Source organism: Corapipo altera, unplaced genomic scaffold (assembly GCF_003945725.1).
Source record: "Corapipo altera isolate COAL_440 unplaced genomic scaffold, ASM394572v1 71, whole genome shotgun sequence".
Taxonomy (NCBI): Eukaryota; Metazoa; Chordata; class Aves; order Passeriformes; family Pipridae; genus Corapipo; species Corapipo altera.
Genome location: NW_020884916.1, coordinates 5,426,860 through 5,441,113, shown reverse-complemented (window position 1 = coordinate 5,441,113; position 14,254 = coordinate 5,426,860). Strand labels below are relative to the sequence as shown.

The window sequence follows — 14,254 nt, the reverse complement described above, 5'->3', positions numbered from 1 at the left end:
AAGGATTATCCCAACACCTCCCAGGGAACATCCCCTGATGGGCATTCCTTGGTGATCCCAAGCTAGATCACCGGGTTTTTTTCTTTCTCTCCCTCAATCCACACATATTATTTTCTCTTTCGGAAGAAAAAGAGTTTCCTCCTGCCGCTCGGTTCAGAGACATCTCAATGTGTTTTGTTAAAAAAAAGAAGACGGGAAGAGTTGCCTTGAAGTCATTTCAGACAGCTTAAAATATGCTAAGCTTTTGTGTTTCTGCCATATAAATAATGAATCCTCTTACAGCTTCTGAGTCAGGAAAGACATTGATTTAAGAGGCCTTCAGCTCTGTTTGAGGTTTTTCTGCTTTCGTGCCAGAATGGGGGGAATGGGACCAGGGACAAGTGAGGTGTGAAGGATGAAGCAGGGATGAAGCAAGGAGGGCAGGGGTGGGGACAGAGGTGGCACCCACCTCAGCCCTGCAGGCACTTTCCTAAAGGATTTCACTTCTTTGGTCCTTTATTGCAGATTTCAGGGGCTGAAAGGGTGTTAAAGGGAGGATGAAGTTGTTGGCATCTACTTGTCTCCCTGTGCCTGTGTCTGCCCTGGTAACCCAGTGGTGATTTGGTGATTGCAGGCAGCACCAGTTACTGTTCATTTCACTAATTCCCCCAGTGCCACCTTTGGAAATGTCCCTGCCTAAAAGAGCTGTTGGGATAGCTGCAAAATGAGGGCCAGTAGTTATGGCAGGAATATGGAAAAACCCAGGGGATGCTGGTGTCCAACAATAAACCCACTGGGTCCCTCTGGCCCTCCAGGAACACGTGTCCTGGTTATTCCCCAGTGCACATGACTGGACACTGGCAGTCAGAGGGCTCATCCCACCATGTGTAGGCTGCTGGAATGTGGATCCACTGCTGAGCCTGAGTAAATGTCACACAGCTGGGAAGTGGGGCTGGGTTCGTCCGGAAACAGCAGATCAAGGGGAAGCAAGGGAAAAGCTGGCACAAGCTGAGCTGGGGCATGGGAGCCTTCCCTCCACAAACCTGGGGGCTGTGGTAGCCATGGTGAAGACGTGCTGTGCACCCTGAGCTTCCTCTCCACCAGGCACAGAGTTATCTTGGTGTGTTTGTTTGGGATAAACAGCACCTACCCTTGCACAGCCCATCCCAGAGAGATCCCAAAGGGACCCTGGTCTCGTCCAGCAGCAGATCATGGAGTAACTCTGTTCCCTTCAGGTCTCAAAGGTATCCTTGGGTTCCTGTGCCTCTCTGGAAGCTGCTGGCAAATACTAAAGCAAAGGGAAAAGGCGAGATGTTGTCTCTGGATTAGGTGGGTTTTTGCAAAACATCAACCAACACTTATTGCCTGGCTCCACTTTGCTGCTGAAGTGGGTAATGAAGGACTTTGTGGCTGTTACTTCTGGAGATGCCTTTTTTTTTAAATGCTGTTTCTTGCTGGTTTATAGAGGAGTGGATAGATCGAGGCAGCCAGGTTGGATTGTTTTCCCATGACAGGGCTGAGAAGGGCAGTGTTGGGCCAGGGTGTCGAAGGGCATTCAAGAGGGTTTGCCAAGAGGAGTGACCCGAGCATAATTTTGGGGATGGATGGTTGAATTGATAGATGGCTGAGGGAGCTGGGGTTGTTTCACCTGGAGAAAAGGAGGCTCAGGGTAGACCTTGTTGCTCTCTCCAACTCCCTGAAAGGAGAGCGAAGCCAGGTGGGAGTTGGTTTCTTGTCTCAACTAACAAGCAATAGGATAAGAACAAATGGCCTCAGGTTATGCCAGAGGAAATTTATATTGAATATTAGGAACAATTTCTTCCCCAAGAGGATTGTCTTGGCACAGGCTGCTCAGGGCAGTGGTGGGAGTCCCCATCCCTGAAGGGGTTTAGAAGTCATGTAGATGTGGCACTTGGGGACAACATTTAGTGGTGGTTTGGGCAGTGCTGAGGGAACGGTTGGGCTTGATCATCTTGGAGGTCTTTTCCAAGCTGAACAATTCTGTGATTCCGTGGATGAATTTCACACTGAACAGATGAACCGACCTTTTGGTGAACTCGTGACTTTATTCTACTTCCCCTGTAAGCTGCCTGTGTGTTAGCACACAGAGGGAACACGCTTCTGGATGTTTATTATTCCTCCTTCTGACCTTCTGACTTGATCCCCAAGTCACTCACAGTTCAGTCAGAGGGAGCCCAAGTTCCTTACACAGAAATCCCTGCCCTTGGCATCTTCTGTGAGAAGAGTCCCAAAAAATGAGGACCCAGCCTCTCTCACCCAGGGTGCCACCTCTGGGCACAGCTGCCTCCATTGATAATCCCAACGTGAATCGTTTGATCCAGACACACTTCAGCCCTGAGTAATTAACTGTTCTGGCAGGACTGGACAAGGATCCTGCCAGAGAAGGAGTTTCACACCAGCCTGGGGATGTGCCAGGAGTCAGACAGATAGAGCCTAAGGGAGGAGCCTGAGCAATGGGATGGGAACAGCACCTGTTGTGGGGAACAAAAGGGCTTTTAGGGGTACTCGGGGGGTTTGCTTCGAGCTGGGACTGGAAACTCCGGGGGAGTTAGCTCAGGCTAGTGGGCACCATTTTTGGTGGTCCAAGGCATCACTGGCAGTTTGGCATATCCAAGGTTGGTCACCATCCTTGAAGAGTTGATGTAGATCTGGCCCAAGGTCTGTCTCCTCTCTCCAGGCCAGCACAACGTCAAACCCTCTCACACTACAGAGATCAAAGCATAAAGCCCTTGAAAACATCCCAAACAAGCCCAGATCAAAACCTTGGAGGAGCTTTAGGAGCCAGCCAAGAAAGAAAAAACCCTTTGAAAAGCCCCAGATACCCAACAGCTCTCTGGCCACGCATGAATCCCACGTGCAGGAAGGCAGGAGGCACTCCTGCCCACTGTGCCCATCATTTCTGCCCTGAAAAGTGTGGATTTGGTAGCTCCAGTGATCTGAAACATGAGGTCCCAGCCCAGCACCACCTTCAAGATCCCCCAGCAGCAGATTTCTTATGTCAGTGAAGACCTGGGGTTTTCTGTCTCCCTTCACCACTGTCTCCTTCCTGCCAAGCCCAAAGGAATCAGGACGTCGAGGTGTAAAGTTGCAAAGGCCACAAGCAGGGGGGGTGGAAAATAAGAGCTGGAGTGAAGGGAAAGGCAAGTTTGAGCAGCTTCACAGCACTGAGATTCACTTTGCACTGAGGAGGATAAACACAGAGAAGAATTAGCTCCTTGACATGCCAGCATCCATAAATCTGCCTAAAGACATCCTGCTACAGGGGTGGAGTGGGGCAGGAAGACCCCAGAAAGGATTAATCCTGTTAAACGATTTGAGGAAACACAAACCACGTGATGAAATTGGATTACCCAAAATAATAGTTAAGCTATTAGTCATGTCTATTGTGTGGCAGGATAAGTCAGGACGATGTAGGCAGGAGAAGAGAAATGCAGCGTCACTGCCAAGGGGGTAAAATCCCCCCAGGAGAGGTGACACCTCCAAGCTCATCCAGGACTGGGGAGGTGACTCACATCCCCAGTATTTCCCCAGGATAAGCAGTTTTGGCAGCTGGCTGTTGTAGCCTCAATGGTTTTAAACTTTCTCTGCATATAGAAAAACCAAGAATTTAATATTAGCAACTTAACTTGGAGGGGAAAAGCGCAATTTTCATATGGTACCATGACTTTGGGGCCATGGATTCTTAAATCTTAAATCCTCTCCTTGGAGGGAAGAGGAGTTAACTGCAAAAGGAGGTGAATTTGTGAAAGGAGAGGGGCAGGAAAACATCCGTAGTGGTAAGAGAAGTGCCAAAGAGGGATTAATGGGGACAGGATTGGTGCCCAGCCCTCTCCTGTGAGGGGGTGGAGGAGGAGGGGGGATTTTAAACAGCGGGATTAAAACAGTGCCACATCTAAAGTGTCTGCATTTTGTTTTGATCTGTCAAGGAAACAGCTCGATTTGCAGGAGGAATCACCCAGTCCATGAAGTTTGATGCTTCCCTTTTGAAACAGTAGTAGCTTTTCCAGCAGCGCCTCTCTGGTTTCCTTCCAGGGGAGGGATGAGCAACTTTACCAGCTCCTTCCAACGCAGGGAAGGATCCAGAGGGACACAGCGGGACGGGCTTTGGCCAACCCCTCCCTGCTGCTAAACCCTGTGTCTGTGGTCTGCCAGTGCCAGGCACGTGCTCCAGCATGGGATGCACATGCACTGGACGGGTTTTATTCCCCACCATCCCCCGGCCAAGCCACCCAAGGGCTCCAAGGCCTCCCCGTGCCTCTGGCACACACAGAGCTCAGCTGCATCCCCCGGGAGGTGCCAGGTCCGGGGGCCCTGTGGGTGGCATCAGGCCACTGATGATCTGCACGGCTCATCAGCCAGCCCCAACTATCCACCACGGTTGATCAGTCAAGTCAGTGGCAAGTTTAACAGCTTTGTTTACTTCTCCCTCGCCGCTTCTGTGGCCAATTTGTTCCAATCACTGTGCTAAGAGAAAGACTGTTTTGATTGGTTTCTCACCAAAAATGAGCCACGGCTGGTGCCGGCTGGAGCAGTGACATGGCTTTAATTGTGTCATCTGGCAGAGAGAAACCTCCTCTCCCCAGTTTTTCCAGGCTCCTGTACCTTAGGCAGCACAGAACTGACCCCGGGGTGTCCCTGCTCGTCTCTGCTCCCATATCCCAGTGTTCTCCACAGAGCTGAACTCTCACTGAATGTCTTCAGGTGTGATTTGGGGAGCTCCAATAGCCCCTCACTGATTTTCCCTCCCACGAGACCGCTGATGGTAAGGAGGAGATACAAAACCCGGGCACCGCCCTGAAGTCTGCAGCTGATGAGCAATCAGGCTCATCCAAGCCTCCTGGCTTGGCAGGAGGGGGAAAGCTGGAGCCAAGATGAGATGGGAAATCAAGCCAGAGTTTTCCCCTGCACAGCAAGGTGTTATTATTAATCATCAAAACCCCAGAGTGTTTAAACACAACCCAACCCCAGTAGCGGCAACTGGTGAATCGCGGCGAGCGCAATCAGGCACCAAACATGTCCTTGTCAGGAATACGAGTCTGGAATTCGGGAAAGGGTTGCAATCTTTCCTGTTTATTTGTTTCTGAAGAAAAGCTACGTGGGGGAAAAAAGCAGGCATGAGGAGATGAGCAAAGTTGGCATCTCTGCTCCGAGCTGCGGCGTGTCCACGTTTAGGACACGGCGTTAAATTCGTGGTGCAGCCACAGTGCCCACATGGAGATGGAGAGGTTTGGGAAGAGGTCATCACTGCTGTGTGTAGTTGGAGGTTTATTAGGATGGGAGCTGGAGGCTTGGAAGCCTTTCCTTGACTACCGTGGGTGCCACACACAAGGAAATATCTTTCCAAATGCCTTCTCCCCCTCTTGTCAGCACAGTGAGACCGTGTCTCAAATCCTGTGTCCAATTTTGGGCCTCTCACTACAAAAAACAACAGTGAAGGGCTGGAGTGTGTGCAGAGAAGGGAATGGAACTGGGAAAGGGTCTGGAGCAGCAGGAGCAGCTGAAGGAGCTGGGGGGTCCCAGCCTGGAGAAAAGGAGGCTCAGAGGGGACCTTCTCGCTCTCTCCAACTCCTTGACAGGAAGGGGGAGCCAGGGGGGTGTGAGCTCTGCTCCCAGGGAACAAGGGACAGGATGAGAGGAAAAGGCCTTAAGTTGCACTAGGGTAGGTTTAGATTGGATATTAAGGAAAATTTCTTCATGGAAAGTGTTGCCAATAACTGTCACAGGCTTCCCAGGGCAGTGGTGGAGTCACCATCCCTGGAAGTGTTAAAAAATGTATGGATATGGCGTTTAGGGACATGGTTTAGTGGTGGCCTTGGCAGTGCTGGGTTAGCATTGGACTCTGTGATCTGAGAGGCCCTTTCCAACCCCAACTATTCGATGGCTCTGTGATCATCCCAGCCCCTGTGCTCGAGGGCCAGCCAGCCATCAGCCAGGCTGCTCAGTGCTCTGCTCAGGGCTCTGCCCTCCTGGACTCCGTTCAACCCAAGCTGGAAGGCCCAGCCTTGTAATTTGGGTGGTGGAGAGATCACCTCTTGCCTGTGCTGCTGATAAATGAACACGGGAGGGGAGGGTGGCAGCCGTGCCACTGAGGAGCCACATGCAAGGCCCACACGTCTTCATTAGGGAGGGAGCAGGCAGGAGAAGAGGAATAACCCCATACATCACCATTATGAAAATTTACCCTTAATAAAGAAATAATTTGGGCGATGCATCACGCCGGAGCCGTGCGGGGGGAGGGTGTGACACCACTCGGGCTCTGCTCCTCACTCCATCACTCTCACGAGGCTGTCACTCACTGGAGATGCCAGCATGAGCCACCCACTGTCCCTGCCCACCTCGGGCCTCCAAGAGATGCCAGCACATCACCCACAAAACACCATCAGCTCCATCCACGGGGGATGCCAGGGGGAAAGCGGGGTGGTGCCCACAGCACCCCACTGGCAGCTGTCACAGGTGGGGATGAGAGGGGACTGTCACATCACACACAAGAACTGAAGGTACTGCTGTGGCAGTAAAGCAAAAAAAACCCATTCTCCGAGCAATTGCTGGCAATTAATGGCCGTTCCCAGGAATGAAATGTTAATTAATTCATTCCCCGAGCCATGCATTTATTTAAGGTATTTGTGGGTGTTCTTGGTACTTTTATTAAGCAATTAAAATGCGTCCAAGAAAATATTTATCCATTTTAAGTAATTCCTAGTAAACACAATTTATATGGCAAGCGACCACTTTATTTTGAATTGTTAATTAAAAACGACGACACACTCCACTTCCCTGGCTTATAACACCACCGGAGTGCTGGTTCAAGGAGCAAACCCCCTGCTGGCAGCTCCCAAAATCCTCCTTGTGGGTCTGTAGGATGGATTTGTGCGGAGTCCAGAGAGCCCCAACAACCCCGTGTTGCCCTCCAGTAGTTCCTGTGCTGCTTCTGGGAGGAGCCATGACCTGATGAAGACCTTTCAAAAGAAGATTTTGTTCAGCTCTACAGCCTTCCCAGGGCTGGGAAGTCAGTACCTTGTTCAGTCTGGCTGTGTGTTGAAGAATTCCAAGCCTGTGTGGCAGAGCCAGAGGGACGTGTTTGCCAGGTTGAGCTCAGGCAGTGCTCAGGAGGATGATGCACGTTGGTGACGCTCCTCCAGGGACCGACGCTCTGTAGGGCTCGTTGTGCTCTTGCTCTGACTGTGGTGAGCTCTTCATGGGCTCCACCAGACTGGAAGCCCAGCCAGAAACACGGTTCTGGGGAAAAAAAGGGATGGAGCTGCTGGGTAAAACCCCTTGTGCAGAAGGAGACCTGGCAGACGAGCCCACTGAGAGCCTGGGAGGAAGCACGGGTGCATCATCCTGGGTTTTGGCAGGTTTCCTTTGGAAACCAGAGCAGAAGAGGAAAAAACATTGTCAAATGAAAACCAAAACAAAACCCAGGCGTTGCTTGGGAGCTGACAAATCCCAAACTGTCCGTCCTTGTTTGCTTGCATGTACTCTTAGCTGGGAAGCGATCGATGGAGTCAGAAAAATGCTATTTCCCTGAAGAATGTCTCCTTAGAAAAGTCCCTCCCTTCCTCTTCAGTGTAGGTATTCTATTTTTTGTTCATTCTTTAATCACCAGCTTTTCAGTGCTGTCTGTAATAACCCCTTTGAAACTTGGATCAAAATATCTCTTTCCTGGTTGAAATTTGTTTTCCTCCATCACCCGAGCAGATTCAATTTGCAGAAGATACTGAATTGGGAGGCACCAGGTACTCCCTCAGAAAGGCCAGAGGAAAAACAAAGGCAAGTTAGAAATATGGGAAAGGAAATAACAAAATGAAACTCAGCCAAGAGGGGAAGAAATGCCCATCTGGGAAAACAGGCTGAGATGGTGCTTGGTGAAGAGAAAGGAAGAGGGGAAGATGTGCACATCTCTGTTATGGGGACAGGCTGGGAGAGCTGGGGGTGTTCAGCCTGAAAAGGGAAGGCTCCAGGGAGACCTTAGAGCCCCTTCCAGTGCCTAAAGGGGTTCCAAGAGAGCTGGAAAGGGACTTCAGACAAAGGCCTGGAAGGACAGTACAAGGGGGAATGGCTTCCCACTGCCAAAGGGGAAGGATTAGGTGGGATATTGGGAAAGAATTCTTGGCTGTGAAGGTGGTGAGGCCCTGGCACAGGTTGCCCAGGGAGTGACAGGAACAGGTCCTGTGGGCAGGATCCCCACAGACACACCCTCACTCCTCTCCTGGGGCAGGAGGAGCCCACCCTGCCCAGACCTGTCCCTGCAGGGGGGTCTGGTTTAGGATGAAAACCAGCAGCAAACAGGGACAGGTCACTTTGCAGCCAAGTCATACAGGGAGAGAGTAAAGGAGGTAAATTTATATAGCCTGGAAAAGACCCTGGGAGGCATGTTTGCAATCCATAAATACCTTCAAGGGAACAATATAAATGAAAGGAGTCCCTGCTCTCCAGGGTGGACAAGGAGCCCTGGCTGGGAGCCAGGCTTGGTGCAACACGGCCCAGGAGACGTGAGGAAGAAATCATGTAGAGCCAGGAGGTGATGGATGGGGCTGCTGGAGCGTCCTCCCATCTCCTCTGCCCTCTTTTATTCAGATTCTGTTTATAAATAATTACTGAAGGGTTAATAGGTGAGTAGGGCTCGTTAAAACCCTGAGTAAGTTGCCCTCTGGCCGTCCACGCGCCCGTCACGGGAAGCTTTACAACAGGGTTATCAGCTGCTGTTATTAAAAACCAATTTGACATTATAAAAGATCTATACTGCTCGTTCAGCCACATTGATTTAGCCGTGTTAAGCCTTGGAAAACGGGAGCAAGAACCTTGATCTCTGCTGAAGCACGAAAAATTGCCGTTTGTGACACATCTCCGCGCTCGGGAAATCCAGTTTTGCGGAAGCGATGGGTTTTGAACCAGCCATAAAGCACCGTGCCACGGTTGTTGGGGGGTGTTTTCCCACCCAGCTGCAATGTCAAATAGCTCTTGGAAGCCTCGGCCTCAGTTTTGCAACACCCAGGAAGATCTCAGCTGAAGTCTGCCCGGCTCAAATCCACCTGCTCCGGCTGGTTCCAATTCCCAGTGCCCTCCATGTCTCTGCTGGGAGGAGGAGCTGCAGGCAGGAGCAAGGACACGACCCAGAGAGCCCCCAAGTCACTTTATCCTTATCTTGAAGCCTCCTCCTTGTCCTTTGCAGAGCAGGGAAGCTGGATTTGCTCAAATTACCAGGAAAGTGCCCAACACAAGTGAAGCTCTGGATTCTCCCAAAAGTTTGGGGCTGCACCCTATCCCATTGAGCACTACAAGGAAATGGTTCATGTACCTGGTGTCTCCCTTGAGCACCTGAGGAGCAGAACAAGACCCTTCAGAGGCTGGAAATTTGCTCATGGCTGGGAGCCTCTATGGGGACAAAGTTGTAAAAGGACTTAAAGGAGCAGAAATGTTTCTGGCAAAGAGCACGAGGCATTTCAGTATCACTGGTTGGAATTTCGCTGTCCCTCAAGCATTCTACCTTCCCTTCTTCCTTGCTTTCATTCATCAGAAGTTCCTGAAACGTGGATTCAGGCCTGTGTGACCAACAAACCAAACAGGAGACGACAAGAACGTGCATCCTCTCCATCCCACAAGCCGTGCAAAGCTTCAGGGACAAGATCTCAGAGCTCTGTCAGGTCCCTCCATCCCTCTCCTGCCCCATCCCCGAGGAAGAAGCTGCTGTTGCAGCGTTGGCAGATGCTCTCCCCGATGGGCAGCAGCGTTCCTGCGGCAGGGAGGCAGCGGGGCAAGGCAGATCCCGTCGGGAGGCAGGGAAGCGGGACGCTGAGATCTGCCCTGCTGGCTGACCCCTTCCAAGCCGCTTGGCTCGGGCTGCAGTTCCCTCTGGGAGGAGAAAGGCGTCACCAAAGCACCACCGACCGCTCAGACCTTTGGAGCAGCACCTGGAAGGCGTCGCTTGTGCTGATTTTTTCCACAGGGAACCTCCCTCATTAACACACGGAGCGCAGCCCTAGAAATAAAACCGGCATCTCCTGATTAATTACTGAAGGGGGAGGCCGGGGAGGAGCAGGGGAGGGGAGGGAAGCGAAGCTGAAGTGGCCAGTCAGCATCTGTTAGAGGTGCAAAGATAAATGGAATGTGAGGGCAGGTCAGTGCATACAAATCACTTCCATCTGCCCACGAACAGATCCCAGAATGCCGTGTCATCAGGGGGGCGAGGCTGTTCGGAGCTGGCAGGAGTCACTGAGGGGCACATTTACAGGTGCTTGAGGCTCTGGCAGCACTCAGGGTGTTCTCCGCCCTGCTAAGGACCAGCATTTCACTCTCGCTCCAGCCCCGCCGAGGCACTTCTGTGCCTACAGAGCCTCGGCAGGAGCTCCCTGCAGCTCCAGTTGTCCTTGGTGCCCTTGGGGCAGCACTGAAGCAGTGGGGACCCAGAAGGGCGATGGGAGTGAGCAGAGAGCAGCAGGAGACCCGTGGGAGGACCGAGAGCAGATGCCTTTCACCTTGAGGGAACAGCCTTCCCAAAACCACCCCACGGACCCCACATGGGAAGCAGCCTCTGTGGTCCTGCCTCTCTCCAGAGCCCATCTCCCATTGGGACATCTTTCCCAACCCATGCAGCACAACCAGAGGAGGGCAGCCCCAAGACAGCAGGGCAGAGATTCCTCGGGGAAACCCTGTCTCCTCCAATTTACCTGTCACTTGTTTGGGTGGGGGGGTTATTATATGTTTTTTCCCAGGCTTTCTTTCCCTTCTGCCTAAGAGTGGCTGGATTTTCACACTGCCTGACAGCATCTCCTGCCTTTCCCACCCGTTCCCGAGTGGCAGGTTGCCAGATGGTGCCCCATTAGGTCACATTTGCTCATTGTTTGGCAAACAGCGGCTTAATTCAAGTGCTGAGTTGACAGCTTGTTCTCCAAGACAATTTGCAAGTCGCAGTGTTGCAAATGCCAGCTTGGCTTTTCGGGGGAATGTTATTTCAGCTGCCTTAAAGGGATAAAGTTCTCTTTGACTGGGGAAAAAAAAATAAAAGGAAGAAAAGGTTAAAAGTGGGGGGCAGCTGAAAAGGTTTTTAGTGGTTTTGATGTGGAAGGATGTTGTTGGCAAGTGTTCAGGAAGGGACTGTGGTTCCCCATCAGCAGAGCCCCTCCATGTCCCATCCCTCCCATCACTGAGGTTTTCACAGTTCTAAGGAAGGAGGTGCATTCCCAGTGAAACAGGGAAATAGCAGCTTTGGAAAGGTCTCAGTGGGGATACACACACACATCACTTTGGTGGCCCCTCTCCAAAACCTGCAGCTGCAATCTCCACATCCCTACATCCCCAGGGAAGGGGACAGTGCTGAGGACACATTCATGTCCCTCCTAAAGTCAAGGGGCTGTGCTGCCCCCAGCTCTATGACCTGTGCACACATGGAGATGACAGGAGACACACGACAGCAGCACCACAGTGATGCTCTGTTTGCTCCAACAGGTGGGCGAAAAAAGGCCAGGTTATAAAGGAAGCCTCTGGTGACTTCTATGAAACCATTGTGGACCACACCTTCTTCTTTGAGCCCGTCTCCTGCGAGGTCACCAACGCCCTGGGCAGCACAAACATCAGCAGGACCGTGGATGTGTACTGTGAGTACCCTGAGTCCAGATTCCCAGGGTGAGCAGAGCTGCTCAATCAATCACTCAGAAGGGGACATGGCTCGGTCTGACGTGTCCAGGGTGACCAGGACTTGCTGGGCTCTCCTGCTGCTCAGACTTTGTAAATGCTCCACTGGTGGGACCCCCAATTTCCTTATGAGCTCATGGGGTGGTCCCAGGGGAGCTGGTCCCTCTGAGGCTGCAGCAGCACCCCCTGAGCTCTCTGGTGTGAGGGTTCTGGCTGGCACAGCCCAGCACTGGCAGTAACCCCGGGCTCCTCTGTGCAGTTGGGCCCAGGATGGCGACAGAACCACAGTCCCTCCTGGTGGACCTGGGCTCGGACGCCGTCTTCAACTGTGCCTGGACTGGGAACCCCTCCCTCACCATCGTCTGGATGAAGCGAGGCTCAGGCGTGGTAAGAACTGCTGTGGGGTTGGGGGGCATGCTCGGGGCAGGGGATGCTGTGGGATGCTTCCCATGGGGCAGAACACGTGGTCTGGGAGCTCCTGGCTGGATGAATGCTGGCTCCTCCTAATGCCAAGGAGTCCCAAGAGAGAAGTGATTCCCATGATGATGGGCATAAGGGTTGGACCCTGACCAGAGCAGCGCTTAACATCTCAGTGGTGGGTGGTGGTTCTGCAATTCACCTGCAGGCAGCTCCTTCTGGGATGGACCTTCCTGGGATGGTCCTTTCTGGAATGATCCACTCTGGATGGTCCTTTTTATGATGGTCCTTTCTGGGATGGTCTTTTTTTGTGATGGTTCTTCCTGGGATGTTCTTTTTTTGTGACAGTCCTTCCTGGGACAGTCCTTTTTGTGATGGTCCTTTCTGGAATGCCCCTTCCTTGGGCAGTCCTTTCTGGCCCAGAATACGCAGGCATTTGTATGGATAACTCTGGAATCCCTGCTAAACCCTCTGCTAAAACAGAGGGTTTAAAAGGGATCTGACACTCTGTGCCTCTGCCTTGTGCCAGGTTAGGACTGATACCCCCATCTTCTTGCTCCAGGGAGATGAAGATCCCTGTCCAACCACCACATCAGCACTAATTCCTGGAGGCATCAGCTGTGGGAGCAGCAACCAGCAGAGCCAGGGGCTCACCCAGCCAGTGGGCACTGGAGGCAGGAGAGGTGATGGGCTGTGGCCTGCAGAGCCCTGGGGAGAGAGCCAAGGGCAACTGTAGGAGTTTTCTCCCAGGCATTCCACTCCTTGTTTTAGACCTGCCATGGTTTTTTAAATACCAGCAGTGCCAGGATCCTACCGAGACCCTCAGCCAGGTCCCTGGGCTGCTGCAATTTTCCAGGTTTAATAAAGCTGCTCATTGCACAGTGGGGGCAGGGGGAGAGCAGACACATTGCAGCCAGTCTATAGGGAGGCTTGTCAAACCCAGCTGAGATTTCCCTGGCTGTCCAGACACAATTCCCAGGCGTCTGCCACCTCTCCCACCACTTCTGGTCTTGAAATCCCCGAGCCAATCCCGGCAGCCTCCCCTGCACCCGCGAATGTGAAGACACAAGTGTGATTCTCTCCAAGGATTTTCTGTCACTGCAGCCACCAATATTTTTCTCTTGTAGTTTGAGAATTTCTTGAAAAACTGGAGTTTGTAAAAACTCAGATGAATAGGGACAGAATTTATAATTCCAAAACCAAAAAAACCCCTGTGGTGCTTCTTTATTCCTTGGCCAAGGGCAGTCAGTGATGTTTCCGTGCCGCCTCAGACTTCGGGCTCTGGAGCTGGTAACACACGTTTCTCGTGACTCAGGTCTCTTGTAACTTCTGAAAAGCATCCCCCTCCTCTCTTCCAGGTCCTGAGCAATGAGAACAAGCTGACCCTGAAGTCCGTGCGCCAGGAAGACGCCGGGAAATACGTGTGCCGGGCCGTGGTGCCGCGGGTGGGCGCGGGCGAGCGGGAGGTGACGCTCACCGTCAACGGTACCTCCTGCTCCCCATCACCAGTGCCCTCCTCCTGTCCTCCTGCTGCCAAAATATCCCCTCAGAGATTTCCTTTCGGAGGAAATCACACCCCCAGTTAAACCAGGGAGGGAGGACAATAGGAGCAGAGTGGATTTTGTATTTATTCTCCTGGAGATTCACGAGTTAAAGCAAAAAAAACCCCAAGGTTAGCTCAGCCCCACGTGGTTCCTTATTACCAACAGGGGTTTATTGAGTAGCTGGGAGCTGGCATCTTTAAATCTTTAATAGATTAATCTTGCAAAACCCTCACAAGGTCGGAGAGCACTGTTGTCTCTGTTGTACAGCTGGAGAGCTGGGAATTGAGCCTGGAGCTGAGACCAGCAGCCTAATAACTGTCCAACCCACGTGAGGATCCCCCTGAGGATTCCTGTGAGGATTCCTGTGAGGATTCCTGTGAGGATCCCCGTGAAGATCCCCCTGAGGATTCCTGTGAGGATACCTGTGAAGATCCCCCTGAGGATTCCTGTGAGGATTCCTGTGAGGATTCCTGTGAGGATTCCTGTGAGGATATGTGTGAACCTGTGAGGATCCCTGTGAGGATACCTGTGAGCATCCCTGGGAGGATATCTGGGAGGATTCCCAGGAGGATACTTGTGAGGATACGTCCACGGCTGCTTGGGACTCACCCACCACGGTGTCAGGATGTTCCCCAGACCCACACCCAGAGCTCTGGAGTTTA

At 52.1% G+C, this 14,254-nt stretch overlaps 1 protein-coding gene across 4 annotated transcripts in view; it reads left to right on the top strand.

Annotated features, from left to right (window-relative positions):
- The window catches only part of KIRREL3 (kirre like nephrin family adhesion molecule 3), a 357,949-nt gene that overhangs the window by 323,762 nt on the left and 19,933 nt on the right, over nucleotides 1–14,254 (top strand). For all 4 annotated transcript variants that reach the window (XM_027655693.1, XM_027655692.1, XM_027655691.1 and 1 more), the window contains 3 exons: nucleotides 11,446–11,594; nucleotides 11,891–12,018; nucleotides 13,407–13,533. In XM_027655693.1, the coding sequence (XP_027511494.1) occupies nucleotides 11,446–11,594; nucleotides 11,891–12,018; nucleotides 13,407–13,533 (404 nt within the window). The remainder of the gene's footprint in view (nucleotides 1–11,445; nucleotides 11,595–11,890; nucleotides 12,019–13,406; nucleotides 13,534–14,254) is intronic.